Source organism: Solea senegalensis, linkage group LG11 (assembly GCF_019176455.1).
Source record: "Solea senegalensis isolate Sse05_10M linkage group LG11, IFAPA_SoseM_1, whole genome shotgun sequence".
Taxonomy (NCBI): domain Eukaryota; kingdom Metazoa; phylum Chordata; class Actinopteri; order Pleuronectiformes; family Soleidae; genus Solea; species Solea senegalensis.
The window spans coordinates 11163185-11182847 of record NC_058031.1 but is presented as its reverse complement, the minus strand read 5'-3'; the positions used below and the strand labels follow the sequence as shown (position 1 = coordinate 11182847).

Genomic DNA, 19663 nt, shown 5'->3' with positions numbered 1-19663 from the left:
GATTGCAATCTTTCACGCGGGCACGTGGATAGCAACACGTGACGCCACTGTGTACTGCCAACATACCGGACCTTAGTCGACAACAGGCACCTTGGATGGGTGTGATGTATAGGAGTGAGCTGAGGGTAGGTGACCTGGGCCAGCAGCAGAAGCATCAGTGAAGTGATCAAGTCAGTGAAACCTGTCAAAAGCCGCAGGGAGATCTCAATTATCACCCTGCTGGCTGTGGGAACCAGGCAGGTTCTTTATCATGGCTGAGGCAGCCATCGGTACAAGCAGACCGGGTCCTTGTCTGGTTCTGGAGTAGGAGTTTGGACAGGAGATAACTCTTTATTCCGCTGGTGCCTGCCCCATGAGTGCGCAGTCTGTCAGCGTCTGCCAACATTTGGAATTAATTGCTCAGACACAGAGTTTCACATGAGCATGGAGGTGGGGAGTGTTTTATCTGACCACGTTTCTTTCCCCAGACCCATGGATCCAAACCTGCAGTCACACATCCTCATCACCGAGGCCAAGAGCCCGACCAGGGAAGAGTAGTGTCACCGTTTACCACTGGTGCTGAGCATTGGCTGGACTGCCTGGTGCCTCAGGAGCAGATCATGGCAGCAAGATGCTTACTATGGGTCGTGAGGATTGTAAAAACAAATTCCAGGATCTAATCCCAATCTAGTTTTTTTTAGTGTAAACTCAGACGTTTGTGCTTAAAATGTAGACGACTGATGGCTAAAATCTGATATCCAGTTACAGTAGGGTAAAAACGACCATGATGAAGACATGCCGCGGAAAAAGGTCCTGAGAGAAACCCAAAAGTTCACACAATGAGCAATCACCTGGCACTTAACTGTAATACTTAACAACAACACTCATAATATGAATTCACTCCCCTTTAGTTCACTGAGACAAAGTACACTGCAGAAAGCAGCACAGTCACAAGATCAGGTAAACAGAAATATAATCCAATTTAAAATACAAAAATATAATCCAACTATCCATCATCAGTACTGCTTTTACTTTATATTATTGTGGTGGGAGGTGCAGCCAATCCTAGCTGATATTGGGCAAGAGTCAGTTTGGTCTGTGGGAGGAAGCTGGAGGAAGAAGAGAAATTCAACATCAACGAGGGGATAACAAGTGTATGTTTATATAATATGATGTTCAAATTCATTTGTGTTTAATTAACATTAAAGTGTAGCGGCAACTTCAACATAAAACTCAAAAGTTTGATTTGATTGATCCCTTTTTCTTTTGATTTACGACTGCCAGAATGATTGCTTCTTACACAATAAGCACTGTTCCACAGTGTGATTTCCTTGTTGGAAAAAAGGCACACCACTGTGCGGACATTGCTTTCTGCAGACACAGCATGTGTTCCGCCTCTGCACCAGCACTAAGTCAGCCACAATAATAAAATGGTTTCTTCAGGAAAAAAAAAACAAACAAACCCAAAAAAAAACAACCTATCTTTGGTCCTCTGGAGCCCTCCTACATTTTGGGCAAGGCCTGGACGGTCAGGAGTTATTTCCTTTTCTCAAAATGCTTGATAAATATGAGCACTAACGAACAAAACACCATCTGCTTCAAACAAAACAGCACCGTTCTTTGCCGAGATTGTTTTGATTTAACAATTGCCCGTCATGTGTTGTTATGTGGTCTTGTGCGGCCTGTTTATTGATCAGGAATGTGGATTGTGAACAGTCAAACAGTTGGTGTTAACGTCACTCCTTAGTGATACAATCATGTGCACATGTGGTCTGAACACGTCCAGTCCATTGTAAAAATATGTCCTCATATCCAATCACAATATACACGTTAGTGTGTCTGTATCAACTGCCAGAATGATTGGTTTCCTCAGCTGACATCTCTGACCTGCTGCTCTTTAACGGTATCCTTACACATTCAACGCTCATACATTTTTATTTTAACTCACATGATTTGGGTCACACGGTGGTGGAGTGGCTAGCGCTGTTGCCTCTCAAAAAGAGGGTCTGTTTGCGTGTTCTCCCCGCATGTTGGGAAGCACAATTTTTTTCCCCCCTATTCTAGTAATGCAAAGCTAAATGCACATCGGTGAAGTATTCCTTTAAGTGTCTTGCCCAAAGACAAATGTAAACTAGTGAAAGAATGAAAGACGACACATTCATACAGCGGTTTTTCTATCACATGATTAATCGCTAAAGGTTAAAATTTGATTTCATATTACAGCAACGTGAGTAGGGCTTGGAGCGACTCAGCATTTAATGACTCTTCTTCTATCTTTTTTTCTTGCAAACACATGTGATGTCAGTGTGTTTACAGCAGGGGTGTCAAACATACGGCCCGGGGGCCAGAACCGGCCCGCCAGAGGGTCCAATCGGCCCACAGGATGAATTTGTTAAATTTCACACTGATCTAAACGTAATGTCAGATGCTCCAGATACCTGTGACTAAATGTTTGTGCCTTTAGAGATCCAGTGTGCTTGTAAATAGTAAATTTAGGCATGATATTGTTGAAATTGCACTTATATTTCTCAAGAAATGTCATGTTTTGTAAAATTATCCTTCAGTAAATATAAAACAAAGGAGAAAAAACAAAGGAGTTCTTGTTGTTCATAGGTTATTATGCTATTATTTGACTATTTTTACTGGTCCGGCCCCCTTGAGATCAAATTGTGCTGTATGTGGCCCCTGAACAAAAATGAGTTTGACACCCCTGGTTTAAAGTATACAGTGCCGGGGAACCAGATCAGGTGGGAACAGATCACTGACCATGCATGTCAATGCCAGGTCTGAATGGGTCCTGAAAGGGTTTCTCCAACGTGGACCAGGGCTTTGCAACACAAAGCCACACGCAGTTATTCCCGACGTGAGGCCGGCTGGAAAGTAGGCCACCCAAAACAACAAGCGGCATCCAGGTAGATGAGAGGAGACTTCAAATACTCCGGATCCATAATTGAGCACATTTGCTAATGGAGCAGAGAGCTTTCTAATTGTCGCTTACAGAATCAAGTCCTTGTCTCTGTATGCATTTATAGTAAGCATCCCCAACTGAACTGTACCCAGCTAAATTGCTTTTGCACTAAGTATATCCCTGGTGGGTATAATTATGAGAATTACCCTCAACAGCTTTTTGTCGAAGTGGAAAACATGTGTTTGTTGGGGCTGGATGTTGGCGTTGTCAATGAGATGTAAAAATTCAAAATCAAACATTTGATTCCTGATGAGCGTGTTAATAAATCATCATCGTGGCTATAAATAGAGAGTTGCCAAGCAGTTGTGAAAATGGCTTCATGTATTTATTTATGTTAAAGCAACAGCATTTAATTATGAATGTTCCGTGAAAAGAGAAACATTCAAGTGGAGGGTGAGAGGAATTTGGGTCAAGCTCATAGAGCAGCACAGAAAACTGTGTATGTGTGTTAGAGACAAAAAGAAAGGGGGATTTAATGTGGTGTGTTTGTGTAGCTGCATTAGCGGGACAACACCTCAATACCCAAACGCTGTGTGTGTTTGCTGTTGTACGCCTGCCTCTGAAATCAACTCTCCTAGGTGGTCAATAAATCAGTTTAGAAAGGGTCAGCATTGTGAATTCGATGGGATCAGAATCTCATTAAAAGCGTATTCCAGTCATGTTTAGTTGCTTGCACCAAATTCTGTAGTGTTTCCATGGATACCAAAAGAGGTTTCCAAGTTGCAAACATGGAAACACGACACAGGGCAGAGATTCTATGTGTGATTGTGTTTGACATCATGCGTGCGACTCAAGGATACATCGATCACTGGCGCCAATATCTCATCACAAAAGCTGCAAATTCACCGCTCAGACGCCGAGAGAAGGCGCAACATTGCTGTTCTTCTCGAGCTTTAAGAGAGCAGAGTGCACTGCAAGCATTGTGATATTCATACACTTATTAATACATGCCAGATAATGTGAAGCAGCTCACCACATCCTAACAGGAGCAAGATGCAGTTGAGCGTATTGGCATGTTGATAATATCAGGCACTCGAGTGTTTTGTTGAGATTGGAAAATAACAGCATGACTGGCATGTAAATGAGTATGAAAGAAATGACTATTAGTCGAGCTGTTTGCCGTAGAAGAACTGTATGCAAATGGTGACATTTCCTCGTCTCACTGAATCAGTGAGCATTTCACTGCTGTGCAGATACACAGTGGTAGCTAATGTGCTTACAGTTCCCCATCCACATTTCCAGTGGCTGACAGGGAGGCTGCCTGTAAGTGACATCTGATGCTTTCAAGTGCAGTAGATTAGTGCTGAGGCTTTTGTGACGCACTCTTGAAACAATAACATCCCCTCTTGACGTGATTCTTTCTCCTCCAAGACCCTCAAAACGAGCCCTTGTTGAACGACGGGCTTCCCTACCTCTCGGTGAAAACATCAGCTTTTAATGAAGGAAATTCACACACACCTGAACGGCCTGACGGCATGATCTGGCTTGTGCAAGCTCGCAATTACAATGGGACACTTATGTAACCCCTGAACAGGAATGTCATGAAAGGAGAACGTACGAGTGTCTGTCTCACATGAATGGTAATCGTGTGAATGATTGTGCCACTTAACTCAGTGAGAGCCTTTCACAGGCTGCAGATACAGTAGCTGTAGTCCGTGCTTCGTCTTATTGTATTCCACACGGACCCAGCGACATCAGCTGTTAGAGGAGGAATACGCCACTGAGAGGCTAAAATACAGAGGGAACTGTATGTGTAGAAGACAAGGACTCAAGTTTAAAGTTACTGTGGTGGAATTTAAGTTAGGGTTTTATGAAATTCTGATGATTCTACTCGGGGGAAAAAAAGAGAATTTTTTTTCCACATTAATAAAAAGTCTTAATATGCACTTGGATCATATCATGTGAAACAAATAGTCTCTAATGTCGTGACTGCTGTGTGACTGGTGTGCTGCAGTAAGCATGCTGCCTCATTACTGTAAGCTGGTGTTCCTGTGTAACACATCATAGCATTTTTTGCTGATTAATTGCAACCCACTTTTACTAAAAAAACCTTTATCATTACGGCGTCTTACAACCAGATGTTCATTTACTGTAAAATCACACTTTTTTCTTCCTCTAACAACTTTCTGGATAATTCCACAGTGGTACTGTTTGTAGATCGGCTAGTTTTGCTTGAGTTGAAATGTCCAATGAAATTGTTTTTATTTTAGACAGATTTTGCAACATGAAATTGTGTACATAGCATAATAAGTCAAATTCAGCCTTTGAGCGAATGCTTAAACAGACAATAAGTTACCTAAAAAATGCACTCATGAGAGCGTGAAACTGACTGAGCCCAACAGAAGATTAACCAAACCCAAGAGGCATTCTGGTTTTTGTGTTGGAATCCAATTTAAGCCTGGTGCAGTCATGTCCTCCATTCTGAGCCAGGCTAATCTGTACTTCCAGAAATGAATCAGGCTTAAGCATTACATTCAGGCTTTGTCATGTTAAAAAAAAAACATGCCCTAACACAGAACAGGATGTAGCCAAAATGGACAGAAAATCCATCAGTTTCATTCATCTTCACACTATATTTGAGCAAAAATCAACATTAAAGCACCATATCAAGTAGCTTACTCCCGCGACCATGAGTGAACCTGACCCTAATAGAAATATCCATCCATTTTCAACTGCTTTATCTTCCACTTGAGGGACGCGGGGGAAGCTGGAGCCAATCTCAGCAGTCACTTTAGAGTGTCCAATTAACCTAATCCCAAATCTGCATGTTTTTTGGGCGGTGGGAGGAAGTCAGAGTACCCCGAGGGAACCCATGTGCACACGGGAGAGCAGGCAGACTCCACACAGAAAGGCTCTTGCTTGAGCCAGTATCTGAACCAGGTGACCTTCTTGCTGTGAGCCAACAATGCTAGCCACTGTACCACAGTGCGATCCCCGAATGTTACTTTGTAAATTTTGAACTTAACTTGACCCATCAGCTCCTAAGAACGGGTCCGCCCTCTAATTCAAATATCTTTATGAAGGTGTGTTTGTTGGGGTGTGTGTGTGTGTGTGTGTAAGATCTCCAAATCCATATTTAAGTATGTTTAGACTGATCTTTCCATGATAGCTGCCTAACTGTACACTGGCTCTGGTGGAATTTTACTTCCGAGTAGGTCGCCAGGTCTTCTAATAATATTGCACCGCACGTCCACAAATCATGTTTCAAAAAAGTGTGACGTCTCATTATGACTGATGTTAGCTCGGCTGATGTCCTTTCATCAGTCAAGTTTAGTCTCTTATCAGGGTTTAGTCAAGCAAGACTCAAGTCATTCTTGAGTCCTCCACCTTTGATAGAACATCTAATCCAGAAGAGGGAAAACAAAAGTGACTGCAGCGTGTCACAGTCACGGTCAGTCATATTTGTCAAGTCGACAGGAAGGGGGGAGAAAATAAGATATGTGAGGACATTCTGAAGTCACAGTGACGCTCCTATTGTCATTAATATGCTCGAACTGCCTTTGACTTGAGTGAGTAGCTGCAGGTCAGGCTTTAATAAACGCTACTGGATTCTGCAGTTGCTGCACACATGGATGCCCATTTCCACTCTGCAACACACAGCAAAAATATCCAGACCAACCTACATCTGTCACATCATTACAGATCAGATAATACCGTCAGGTCATTAAAACAAGTGTTTTTTTATCACTGAATTAAACTGAACCAATTCTTATCAGGAGGCTTTGTATCACACGAGTGTATCAGACAAACATCTTCTCTAATGATGTAGGTCCTTGTGTCAGGGGATTCTTCATGACCGTTTTTCACTGAAAGCTTATATCTTGTGATAAGGCATTGGTTATTATTAGGTATTGCCTCGACGCTGTGCTCAACAGTGTGACTGTTCTGTAATTGGCTGCAGATGCGCAGCCATCATAGCTGTCGTGTCCCTCTTTTTTCTTCATAAGTGTTTCTGTGCCTCTCCTGATTTATTTGTCTACCTTATATAGGTGTCGAGATGTCAAATTAAAGCCCACACTGCATTTTAATGCTATTTTATGCTCGTCTGCTCTTGCAGGGTATGCATTAAAGATTAATTTTTTACCTGCCTGTGCTTCCTTTCAGCTGTACATTCAGACGACCACCCTGACCATCTCCATGAACCTCAGTGCCTCGGTAGCACTGGGCATGCTCTACATGCCCAAGGTGTACATCATTATCTTCCACCCGGAGCTGAACGTACAGAAGAGGAAGCGTAGCTTCAAGGCCGTGGTCACAGCTGCCACTATGTCATCGCGTCTGTCCCAGAAACCCAGCGAAAGGCCCAATGGAGAGGCTAAGACAGAGCTGTGTGAAAACCCCACTGCTGATCCCATGAGTAAGTAACCCAGTGACATGAAAAACACTGCCACATAATATACTATACATACACCATGATGAGCAATACTCATTTTCAATCAGAGCACTTAAAGGAAAACTTCACCGATTTGCATATTACTAGAATGGGGTAATGCTTTTGAAAAAATGGTGCCTCCCAACCTCAGTTTCCCCTGAGTTGAGAAATATTTTCATTCTTTTCTTTGTTGCGTGCTCACCAGTGACACTTGGTCCAAGCCTTGGTCCGAGGCTTGAAACTGCAATGCTAATTCCGCACTTTTTAGACCCACTCGTAGGGGGACGGGACCTCATTCCCAGAATGTAAACCATGTCCACCATCTTTTGCTAACAGTTACGCTAACAGGACCAAGTGTCACGCTAACAGGACCAAGTGTCACGCTAACAGGACCAAGTGTCACTGGTGTTTCTCAACTCAGGGGAAACTGAGGTTGGGAGGCACCACTTTTTCAAAAATACTCCCCCTATTCTAGTCATACAAAGCTAAATGCAAATCGGTGTATTCCTTTAAATGACTTCTTGTGAATAGAAATTCTAGGTTGAAATACATAACTTAACATAAAGCCTTAACACCTTCTACACTTTATGTACTCGTCATTAATAAATAATATTCAAACATTTCAACAAAAGTTAAAACACTCTAATGTAGTTAAAAGTAGCCACAAGAGCATTTCCCAAGTGCTCACTAATGTGCGGTATCTGTATATAAAGACATATTCAGCATAACTACAACAGCTTTTTACTCAATTGTGTTTATCTGTTTATACACCCACCTGCACTTAAATTAAATACTATATTGTTGTATCTGCTGAAAAATGCACAAAAAAGAGATTTAGTTAAATCTGTTATGTGGCATCAAAAGTCTTTCTTTTTTGAAGCTTAATAGAGCTTTTTTTTAATAAAAAAAAAAACACACCACGTGAATGGTTTTATATGTTTAGTCACACATGCGCTATATATAGCGCATGTTGTTAAAAACTATGAAAAGTAGCAGAGTGCATGTTAATTTTATATAAGGTGCTGATGGGAAACAGTAGGCACAATCAATCTGGTGTGTTATTCATAGAGCTTATAGCGATGGATACATGGTATAGACTATAGTGTGTTTGAAATCTTAATTTTCCTCGAAGAGACGGCTCACTGTTCAGTCTCATATATCATGTTTCTTGACTAGAAAGTCCCATTCCATCCGTTTAATTGGGTGGTGACTTGGTAAGAAAGTGCATATAACATCCTGTAGAATGGACATAGTTATCTTGTTTCCTGATAAATGGTTAGACCTTTAGCCCTTGTTCACAGCACAGAGAATGAGAGAAGATGAGGGCCCTGCTGCTGAGAGATTTCAAGAAGCAGGGCTTTGTCACTGGGAATGGAGGGAGATAATCTGTCTCACTAGCTGTGTGTTACTCATCTCAAACTGTAAGCATGATCCTGTTAGCAAAGATAATGCCAGGTATTAGCGCTTGAGTGGGATAGATGCACACCTCCACAGTTAAGTGATAAATAGTGCTGTCAGTTGATTAAAACGTTCTTTTGTGATTAATCACGTCATTGTTCATGGTTAACTTGCCATCAATCATCTTTTAATACTCTTATCAACACAAGGTGCTTGCTGCATTTGGCCACGACAACACACAACATGTGTGTTTTTGAAGCGCAACACATTGTGTGCCCTGCATTACTCTCACTAGCTCTCATGAGCTGCTTGTGGTTTTTTTCTTGCCCTCTATTACTATATACTACCACTTTTTTCCTCCCTGTTAAAGGCCGCATTGAAGTTAGTTTGAAGGAGCGCACACACAATGCTGGAGCTGAAAGAGTCAGTGTGAAATATCCATCTTGAAACTCACTTTACACTCTAGTGCTGTTTGAGTGAGAGTGTCCTTTTATGGAGTTTTTGGTTTTTAATCATTCGGAGAAAATCAATGCACTACACACTGCCTGTGTTAATCATGTAAAAATTGTGGCCCTAAAGGAATTTGAGTAAATACGTTATTATTGCGTTAACTTTGACAGCCCGAGTGATGAAGTGTTTGGGAAAAACAACAAAACAACACTAAACATGGATCTAGCACAAGAAAAATTGCACATGCTGTGTTGCTATGGAAGCTTTTTCTTCTCTATCTCTTGTTGTCTAGATGAACATAGAGATGATTGACACGTCATGCAAATCGCACATCACAGGCTCAAAAGGCCTCGTCTCCTGCAACGCTTCTAATCACGTACGCGATCATGGCACCCACAGGTGCACCAGCCCCTCAGCCCCTCTTTGAATTATGCCTACGAGATGACAGATCTTCCCGGGAATTTCTCCAAACACCCAACAGTTGTCACATTCATCTGTCATGAGCCGAATGAGCTTGTGCGTGTGTGTGTGCGTGTGCGTCTGTGCGTGCAGTTTGCGACGGGTGCATCAGTGTGTGACTGAATGTGTGAGTTACGCACATATAAGTCGGGGAGATGATGCAAGCGTAGCACATCCTTGCCAGTCACTCCTGTGACTTCATCCAGCGCCTACACATTCTGCATCGACGGTGAAAACCTAAACATCTGTCGCTGCTGCGCATCAAAATTCCCCAAGCGGGGCACGTGGTCTCTGGGAGGTCCTCCCAGAAGTGCACCGTGTCATCTGTTCTGCGTGTCTCTCACCTTCTGTCTCTCCGTCATGAATGTCTTCTCGCCTGGCCGCTCCTCCCCGCGCGCTCTCGCTCCTCGCCCTTCTTTTTTAGCAGCAGTGGAAGTGACATTTATTAATGGCAAATTTATGTGCATGACTGACCCGAAACCTGAACTAGGCCTCGACCGTCCCTGGAGACTGTCCGTCAATTCCTGTAAACATCACAGTGCCGAATACCTCCATTCAGCCCATCAAGCCTGGTATGAGATGACTTAAAGGATTACCAGCATGATCAGTTTTGCTGAATTGGGGTTGCTAGAGTGCAATGTCTTTGTCATAATACACTTTTCACACAAGGGAATTTATCCTTGAAGAGAAACAATTCACTGTCCTGCACTAGTTTTACTTAAGTAAACATGTGTTTCTGCTCTAGTACCTTCTAGGTGAGGGTGCGAGTGTAGAAATCATTTGAAAATAACTCATTCCAACTAAAATAAACAGTATTTTTTTTCCATAAATCATTTCTGCAATATTGAAAAGCAAAGTAAATCTGGGCTGCTACTAACAGTGCCCCTCATAATCCATTAATCTGTCAATTATTTCCCCCGTTATTTGCTTGTTGTTTCATCATTCATCATCCTTTACTGTCATAGACGAGCAAAGAAACCAGGAAATACACAATTAAAGGTCCAGTGTGTACTCAGTTTGGTATCAGGCACGTCGTTTTCCATTACTGTAGTACCTCCTCATTGTGGGCGGGGTCGTCGTGGTTTCATACGCGCCACAAACACACAAACACATAATAATTGTGCTTCCCAACCTCAGTTTCCCCTGAGTTGAGAAATATCTTCATTCTTGTCTTTGTTACGTGTCCACCAGTGACACTTGGTCCGAGGGTTGAAACTGCAACGCTAATTCTGCACTTTTTAGACCGACTCGTAGAGGGGCGGGACCTCATTCCCAGAATGTAAACAGTGTCCGCCATCTTTGCTAACAGGTACGCTAACAGGCCCAAGTGTCACTGGTGGGCACGTAACAAAGAAAAGCATGAAGATAGTTCTCGACTCAGGGGAAACTGTATCGGTTTCTATATATCAGAGAGGGTTCTTCTTCCTTTGTGTTGTGTTTGTAGTTTGAACTCAGATTTTGGAATCCAGAGCAACCTCACATAGCACATTCCACGATTCCAAAATGGCTGCCACTGTACAAACACTGACACTTTTACCGTTAGTGTGACTTTATGATTTTACCGTTATTTCAGTCCTACACATAGTACTGTTTAGTTCTTAACTGTAGACACGTTGCTATGCTGTCTGTGTGCACTAAATGCTACAGCTGCTATCGCTAACAACGGCTAGTAATCGTTAGCCCGAGATACGTTTGCGTTTCCAACTTCTCAACTTCTACAACATTTTCAAGCTACGTTACACTCCAGTTCCTGCCAATAAATGGAGGAGAATAAACAAATAAATAAAAATGCATGAATAAAGGATAATAAACACTGGATATTTTAGGGGCTGAGAGGAGAGAACGTGTTTTCATTTCACTCAAACCAATTATCAAAGTAGCTGGCCATTGATTTTGTTATTATTTAGTAATAGATTAATCGTTGCAGCCCTAATTGAAATATTAAATCATTATTTTCACTGGGGGAGAAACGGTGCTGCTCTCTGAACTCACATGTAGAGCGCCATATATTATAATATAATAAACAATGTGACAGCTCAGCATTGAGCCTTTATGTGCTCCATGTTTTATAAATGACTGTGAGACTGTGAGTGTGAGTGTGTCCTGTAACTTCAACTATAACTGTAAACACTGTCTTGCTTTTATGACAATAAAGGACACAGAGATCCCGGCAGATTCACTGATGATCGCCACAGTGTGTTTATTATTTTCACAATCGATTCATCTGCCCATTGTTTTCTCAACAATGATCCGGAAAATGTTGGAAAATGTGGAAAAATGTCGATCAGTGTTTCCTAAACCTCCAAATGATGATGGTCTTGTTTTGTACAAAGACCAAAACGATTTAATTTGAGTGCTTTCTTTGTTACATGAAGCAAAGAAACCAGACAATATTGACATTTAAGCAACTGAAAAATAAGAAGTTGTTTTTTTTTATTATTTAAACCGATAAATCGATTATCAACTGTGATGATTCATCTAGTAATCGGTTAATTTAAGGGCCTTTACTGTTTATTTAAGGTGAAAGTGTTTGCATACACACCAGTCTGTATGCCCTGTGTGCACTGTGTTTGATGTATGCTTCTGTATAATCTGTAGTCTGGAGACTACAGAGACTATACAGAGGAATGCATCAAACACAGTGCATTCTTAAAGACTGCAGTAAATGTTTCATCATGTTGTGGGTGCTGAAATTCCCCTGCTGCAGGTGTTGCATTTCGCAGTGTCATGAACTTTCCCCGAGAAACTTGTCCATGCTTTAAAATCTTTATGATCCAGCGTTGTTAAGCACGCAAACAACAGTGTCGTCTCTTCACGTTCTTGTTGTCAACCAATAAAGTCCCGTTTTCACGGTCCACGTCGCAGGTCCCGGCAGAGTAATAGATTGTTATAAATTACAGACGGAGCTCACTGCCGTGTCTGTCAGGAGTGTGACACAAGTGTCACCCAAGTGCAACATCTAGATCAAGTGGCAGTTTGTTTGGTGACGTCACAAATCGGGAACTGTCGTCGTGAAGCCTGTCTGCTCAGAGTTCACAGACGTCTCCTGCAACCAGGACAATACCAGCTGTCACGCTGGTGTTTACTCATATGCCGCACTTAAATGTTAGAATTAAATAATTAAATTTAAGTACCATAATTTACTTATTTAATTATGGTACTTAAATGTGCCATCATTTACGAAACTGGCATCATGTTATATTAAAAAAGAGCTGAAACTAGTGATTGAGACCATTAACTACTCACGGAAATGTTTACTGACTTTATAAATCAATCAATGACACATTGGAGTTTCCCCCCTGGTGTCACATGTTCTTAACTCCTGATTGAGAGGAAACCACATGAGTCCATTTTCATGGACGATCTATGGTCTCGATGCAGGTCTGCGATCATAATCATGTGACTGTCAGCTGGAACATGCAGTGTTTTTGGCAATGACACGAATTCAATATTGTGATGCAGTGAGGCAGAATCACAATCAGAGAGTCGTTACTGTCACTGCGTAGGAATACAACAAAAATGACATGTGACCCTCCAAAGATGTATCTAAAAACATAAACAACACAGCACAAAAGCCATAAATAACCGTAAAGTGTTTACAGTGTGTTTCCGGTTCTGATGGGATGGATGGATGGCAGCATTATCCTATTTCAGGCACTTAGCAGCCTTATTTGATTTTTGGTTTATTTAGTATTTAGGTGGCTGTGGGGAAGAAACTGTCTCTGAATCTGGTGGTACATATACATATACATAAACATATATATATATCTATATATATATATATATATAGATGTATATATATATATATACATATACATATATACAGTATATATATGATTAATCAGTCAATCTTGCTTGTATCGGATCAGTCCCAGCTGTGCACATTTGCACATCAACAACACACATTCTGATTCGTGTTTGAAGAAAAGCTGTGTTCAAAATAAAACTGTGGAACGTCATTAAACTTAAAATAATACTGTGGTTCTCTGGAGGCGATGTTTCACTAACTATTGGGAGAAATCCAGGTAATTTGCCTCTGACGGCTTAAAACCCGTCTCGAGAGTTATTAATTTGAACAATGCAGGTCGTTCACTCCCCTGACCCAGTTTCAGGATGTTGGTTTAAAGTCAAGGTGTGAAAGAGGGATGTTACACACAGAGTCTGGTGTTGGGACGATAAAGCCCTGAGTCAGGCTTGCTGTGTGGGCTGTGCGTCAGCAAGATACACAGTGCAACGTCATACCGGTGCGGACGATGACTTTGAACGCGACACGACGGACAACAATGGAGGAGTGGCGTCGGTAGAGTCGGTCTAGTGACATTTTTTCTGTGGCACCTCAAGGGCAGGGTTCCAAAAACAGAACGGTAGTGGCTGCTTATGGAAACACATAAAATGACATGCCATACTGCACCAAACTCAACTGTTCCCCTTCACGGGAACGCGTGATGAGCCAGCTAATCTGGACATGACTGTCCCACGACATCTGAAGGACAAGAGACACTCTCACTGTCAACCTGGAGAATCCATCCAACCATCCAACCATCCAAACCAACCAAGTCCAGTCGCCTACAGCGAATTACAGGAGATGACAATGACCTGGACGACTGAGAACCTTCACAGACTCTTCTCACTTTCTGTATTATTTCTTGTTAGTGTGGTAGGAAACAGGATAATTAGCCTTCCCCCTCCTCTGAGCCTAGCACTGGACCCACTCACCACTCATCTTCGACTAATTCATGTCATTAACAATGAATAGTGTGGTAAGACAACGCGAGCTGACAGACAGCAGCACGCAAACATGAGTAATGGACTCTGCCATTATTAAAAATGTAGATGATAGCATAGGTAGACGTCTCCATCTCAGACCACACACACACACACACAACTGCCTGCTCCTCCTAAGGATTGTTTGTGGTTTACCAGCAGGAATCTGATGTACATTTACTCATGTTTTATTCATTAGTCTTTCTGGCGGAGACTACAGCTGTAAAGAAGTGGTGTGATTTTAATTGCACACAGCCCATGGGAGTTCAGCATTAAGGCAGCAGAGAGAGAATTTATAGCAATGTCAGTGATTATTAAAATGCATATTGACCTCAGAGGATGATATTTGTACAGATCCACAGATTGTCTGTTCGTCCACAGACTGCACTCCAATCTCCCTGCGCCACTTTGAATCACCCCAGCCTGACACCTGACAAAAACATCCAATATGTCCAACATCTGACCTTAACGCTCGCCCGAATTCCTCCCCTAACGCGTTCCTCTGAAGACGTGACAAGCCGCCGTGACCTCCGTTTACAAAAGAACGCCTTCATTCGGAAGGTTTGAGACTCAAATTGGTTTTTATCACGCTAGATATTTCGAGAGGACAAACACACAAACACACAAACACACACACACAGCAACCGAGGCACTCAGCCACATTCGGATACGTTTCCATGGCAATGCAGACTGGGATCACATTGCCTGCCCTAGCATTTGTTCGGTGCCCACTTGTGTGGTGTTTGTGTTTTTTATCACTAGTTAACATCTGAAAATAGAAGCTCGGGCTTTACATGGGGGCACAGAGAGTTGGAGTGATGTGCCGGGCCACAGACTGTCGCCACTGATTGCACGCAGCTGACAATAAGAATGCACGGCACAGAGCGTCTGCTTAGAGTTTTTAAATGTTTTCTCTCCTTTTTTCCCTTTTATTCGGTTGAGAAACATATTACATGATCTTAGAAAGGTGCGGACGGTTGTTCTGGTGACTTGGTCATTAGTCTGGTGTTTAGCAGGAGGAGGGGCGGTGATGTGGGACGTATGCAGCAACGTAACAACTGGGATACATTGTGACTTTGGGAAAAAAGACTGCAGATCTATCGCCGCGTCGGGAAGTGAAATAAATAAAGGAAGCTGCAGCTGCTGAGAGACAGTGTGACCTACAGTCATTCTGCTGCTTCTCTGTGTCACAGCTGTATCATTTTAGACTGTGCATATGTTAACATATGTTAACGCTGCAGCCTGGTTCCTTCTTTTTTCCTGAACACTAAAAGTCAAGTTCATATAGTAACTTTATTTTTATTTATTTGATTCCCAATCGAGATACACGGTGTAAGAGTGGCTTTACATTGTTAATGTGGGCTTAAAAAACTGGCGTTAATCACAGATTAATACAAGTTTAAACATGTAATAAAAGTATAATTAGAGAAATGAATCATTTAACGGCACAAGTGAAGTCAACGTAACAACACAGAGCAGGAGTCTCTTCATTTGCATCTCAACGTTAGGGAAGGCAAGCGCTGATTTAATGTCTTCATAATAAAATTAAATGAAAATAAAAAACGAATCCTCTTCCACAGATGTGTGAGCTCCACTTTGTTTGTTTGTTTGTTCAGCGTCCATGAGCCAAACTGACCTGGAAGTACACTGACCTAAATGAATGAGAGATCCTGCAAAAGATATACTATATATCTCACAAATGCATATATATGCATATATATGTATATATACATATATGTATGTATACGCATATATATATGCATATTTCTGTTTTTCAGGCTTCTGTTGTTATTCCTTCCCTGTTTTCTCTGGTAAATGGTCTGTATTTCTACAGAGTTTTTCCATCTTTATGAACCACTGAAAGCTTCTTTACATTACCCACCCACCATTCACCCATTCACACGTCTTTCACTTTTCATATCTTGCAGCTATAGCTCCACCACTGAGCCACCGTGTCCTCACCTTTCCGGGGCTCCATCGCGTCTCAGAGCAAATGTTAATCTTCTTTTTCTTCGTCTTCTCTTTTCAGGTCAAGCCACCAAGAAAACCTACGTGAGTTACAACAACCTCAGGATCTGATCTGCTCGCAATTCGTCCTTTATCTGTGATTGAAAAGAGAAAAGGGATGAGCGGTGGAACGGAGAGACACAGTGAGGGGGAGAGAGTGTGAGCAGGCGTCCCAGCACCTGCAGTACCTATGCACTCCAGGACTGTGGATAGCATCCAACCCTTCATCCAGACATGATACATGAGTCCTGGCAGAAACGAGCACAGCTGTTGGCCAGAGTTACTGGGCCTCCAGAACCAAACTGTAGTTTTTACGCTTGTCTTGTGGCCCCCTTCTCTCTGACAGAGAACAACTTGCCTGCTTAAAGGGGGGCCACTGTGAAAAAGGACAGACGTTAGAAAAGTGGAGAAAAAAAAAAATATTTTCGTTTGAAATGTCATTAAAGCCATATTCTCTTGCAGTTCCCATTATCAGATTTCTGTTTTGTATTGTTTGTATGTGATTCATTTTTTTCCGTGCCGCTCTCTTCCCCGACTCGATTGAATTACGTTGAACAGCAAGCTCTGCCGCACACGGTGTTTTTGTTTTTACCACAATCCGCTCAGATCAGTCCCAGGTGATTATAACGTTCGAGTGATGGGCATTTGTAAGTATATATTTTTTTTGTAAATATTTGAGAGTATTTTCATGTTTGGAGTACAACTATAGATATCCAGTCTTTGTTCAATTGGATTTGGATGGTAATGAAAAGCACCACAAAGTGTTCACTTTGCATGTGCCAATGTATGTCTGTTATATTTGATGTAAACAACGACGACGAAAAAAAAAAGAAGAAAAAAAGAGTGAAATAAATTCTGAAAAATGATAATGAGCTTCAGCATCCTTCTACGCTTTGTTCTCTTCACCAGGACTAAGCTTTGTTTGAAAAAAAAAGAGGAAGAAGAAGAGGAAGAAGAAAAAAAAAACGGAAAATGGCTTTAATCTGTTGTTGAATTGACTCCTCCCCCCCAGTCTGCAAGCATGTTTGTTTTTCATAGTTTCATACATTATTGGGTGACCGTTACTATCAGAGCAACCATGCAAGTATGTTGTGATTATCTGTGGAATTATGGACATGTAATAAAAAGTCATTTTGTTATCTTTTCTACAAATTAAACCAGACAGCATACCATCGTTGTCTCTGTCCCCGTGCATGTCTGAGTCCTCTTTGTGTTCTTTGTGTTCCGCGGCACAAAGAGAGTGCGACACAGCCCGGTCACTCAGAAAAGACAGGAAAGAAAATAAAAAGAAATAAATGTTGCTATTTTACTTTTCTGCAATCTGTGGGAATTGTTGCATTTGTACATTGTGTACAAAATAAAATGTTATGTTTTGGCCGAGTGCTTCTTTTACGTGTCACATATCAAGTATTTAAGACAAATACTGTCCACCAAGCATTGGAGAACAAATGTGTCGTTACAAGGACGACCTGGTGCTCCGAGAGTGAGCCGTAAAGCTGTAGTACGTAACTTTTAAATACAAACTAAAGTCTCGTACGTTCAAACCATTGTCAAACAAGTTCACACAATGCTGATTAAAGGAGTAATTCACCGATTTGCTTTTAGCATTTGTATTATTTAAATAGGAGAAATCTCTTTGTTATTTTTTTTGTTCCACCAGTGACAGAATTCTACTGCTCAAAACTGCACTTCTGCTGTATGCACACAAATGTCCCCTCAGACAATTTGCAGTCAGTCCTATAGTCTCTCGGGATGGAACAGTTGGTCCACTTTAAAAATCCGTCCCGTTCAGTTTGCGTGTCACGGTGCAGGGCACGTGTGTGCACTGTTTGGTCCGTTCGGTTCACGATGTAACGTCCATACTGACGAAAAGGACGCGCAGGGGAGTGACGGATAATAACGCTTGATAGATAGACGGATGGGAAATGGACGATAATTGAGTATAAATGGGCCTTGTGCTTGGGCCAGTAACTCAGTGAAGGTTATTTTTGTTCTTTCATTTTTTCATTTGGCGAGCCGAGGCGGAGGCGGAGGCGGGGAGTGCTGTGGGTGGACACAGGAGGAGGGCCGGAGTTAGAGGATGCACCCGCAGCATCGCTTCGTTCTCCTGTGTGGGAGCATGTCAGACTTTGTGTTACCTGTGATGACGGCGCATGCAAACATTATGCTAGCGGCAACACTTGAAATTTGTTTGCTCATCTACGGAGACATCACCCCAGTGTAACAAAATGACAACACGAGGAGGAGACAGTCGGGTTACTCGGTTTTATTTTTAGTGACAAGAAAACGTATTATTTTAAGATTTGACAGAACAGACAGTTTACAGTTTTACCTGCAAGGCAAACAGTTGTTAACCTTTTTGCCGGATAAATGAAAAGCATGTTTAAATGCAGCGATGTCTCCCCTCTTGTCTCCTCCGCTGTTAGAAAACTCTCACATCACTTTGATTTAAGACAATCTGCCTCATCAAGCTGCCTCATTCTTTCAGTTTGTGCATGATTGCATGTCAAGGTCTTAAGAAGACCCGATATGAAAAAAACAAATCTGTAAAAGGTGGAAAATGTGACCAGTAAAAACCGTGACATGAACCAAACCGTGGATTTTGTTCCCCTGTAATAGTCTCCCATAAACTCTCCTGCTTTGGAGGCTCAAGTTTCACAGTTTGACTGACGCCATGTTGACCAAACAGATGTTCGCAGACACCACCTGCAACTAAGCTCCTGTTGGATGATAGCAGCTGTCAATCACACTGATGTCCACTCATATTTGCTCTAAACGGGAACGTCATTTTAAAACATTGCAGAAGGAACTAGCGATTGAGGCCATGAACTCCTGAGGAGAAGTAGAAGCTTAATTTCCTGTAGACATCTATTCAAGTCATGGTTGCCGCTAGCAGAGTTGCCTCCTGGTGGCTATTCAAAATGACATATATTAGTCTATGGTCTGATAGTATTGCTTGACAGGAGGCTGTTTTCAGATGAAGGATGCTGCAAACACATAACATGACATTGTGTCTGTTCACAAATACCAAACAGAGGCAAAATACCGTCACCAAAAGTTACATACTACAGCTTTAACCCTACAGCGTCATTTCCTAATGTTCTACCCACGCGTGGGATCTGCGGTTTGGAGAAACGTACGATGGCAACATAAACTCTGATCCTGGACCGGGTTGGTTTTAGACTGTGTTGTTCTGTGGGTTCTCTGTAAAGTGATGATAATGCCGTGCGCTCGTTCCCCGTGTCACCCCATGACACGGCACATTA

The 19663-nt window shown here is 42.0% G+C and overlaps 1 protein-coding gene across 1 annotated transcript in view; it reads left to right on the top strand.

The window, feature by feature from the left end:
• LOC122777820 (metabotropic glutamate receptor 7-like) overlaps positions 1-16924 on the top strand; it is a 115948-nt gene extending 99024 nt beyond the window's left edge. Inside the window, exons 9-10 of the mRNA XM_044039307.1 lie at positions 7052-7304; positions 16420-16924. Coding sequence (XP_043895242.1) covers positions 7052-7304; positions 16420-16469 — 303 coding nt within the window. The 3' untranslated portion in view covers positions 16470-16924. The remainder of the gene's footprint in view (positions 1-7051; positions 7305-16419) is intronic.
• Positions 16925-19663: the final 2739 nt, after the last annotated feature.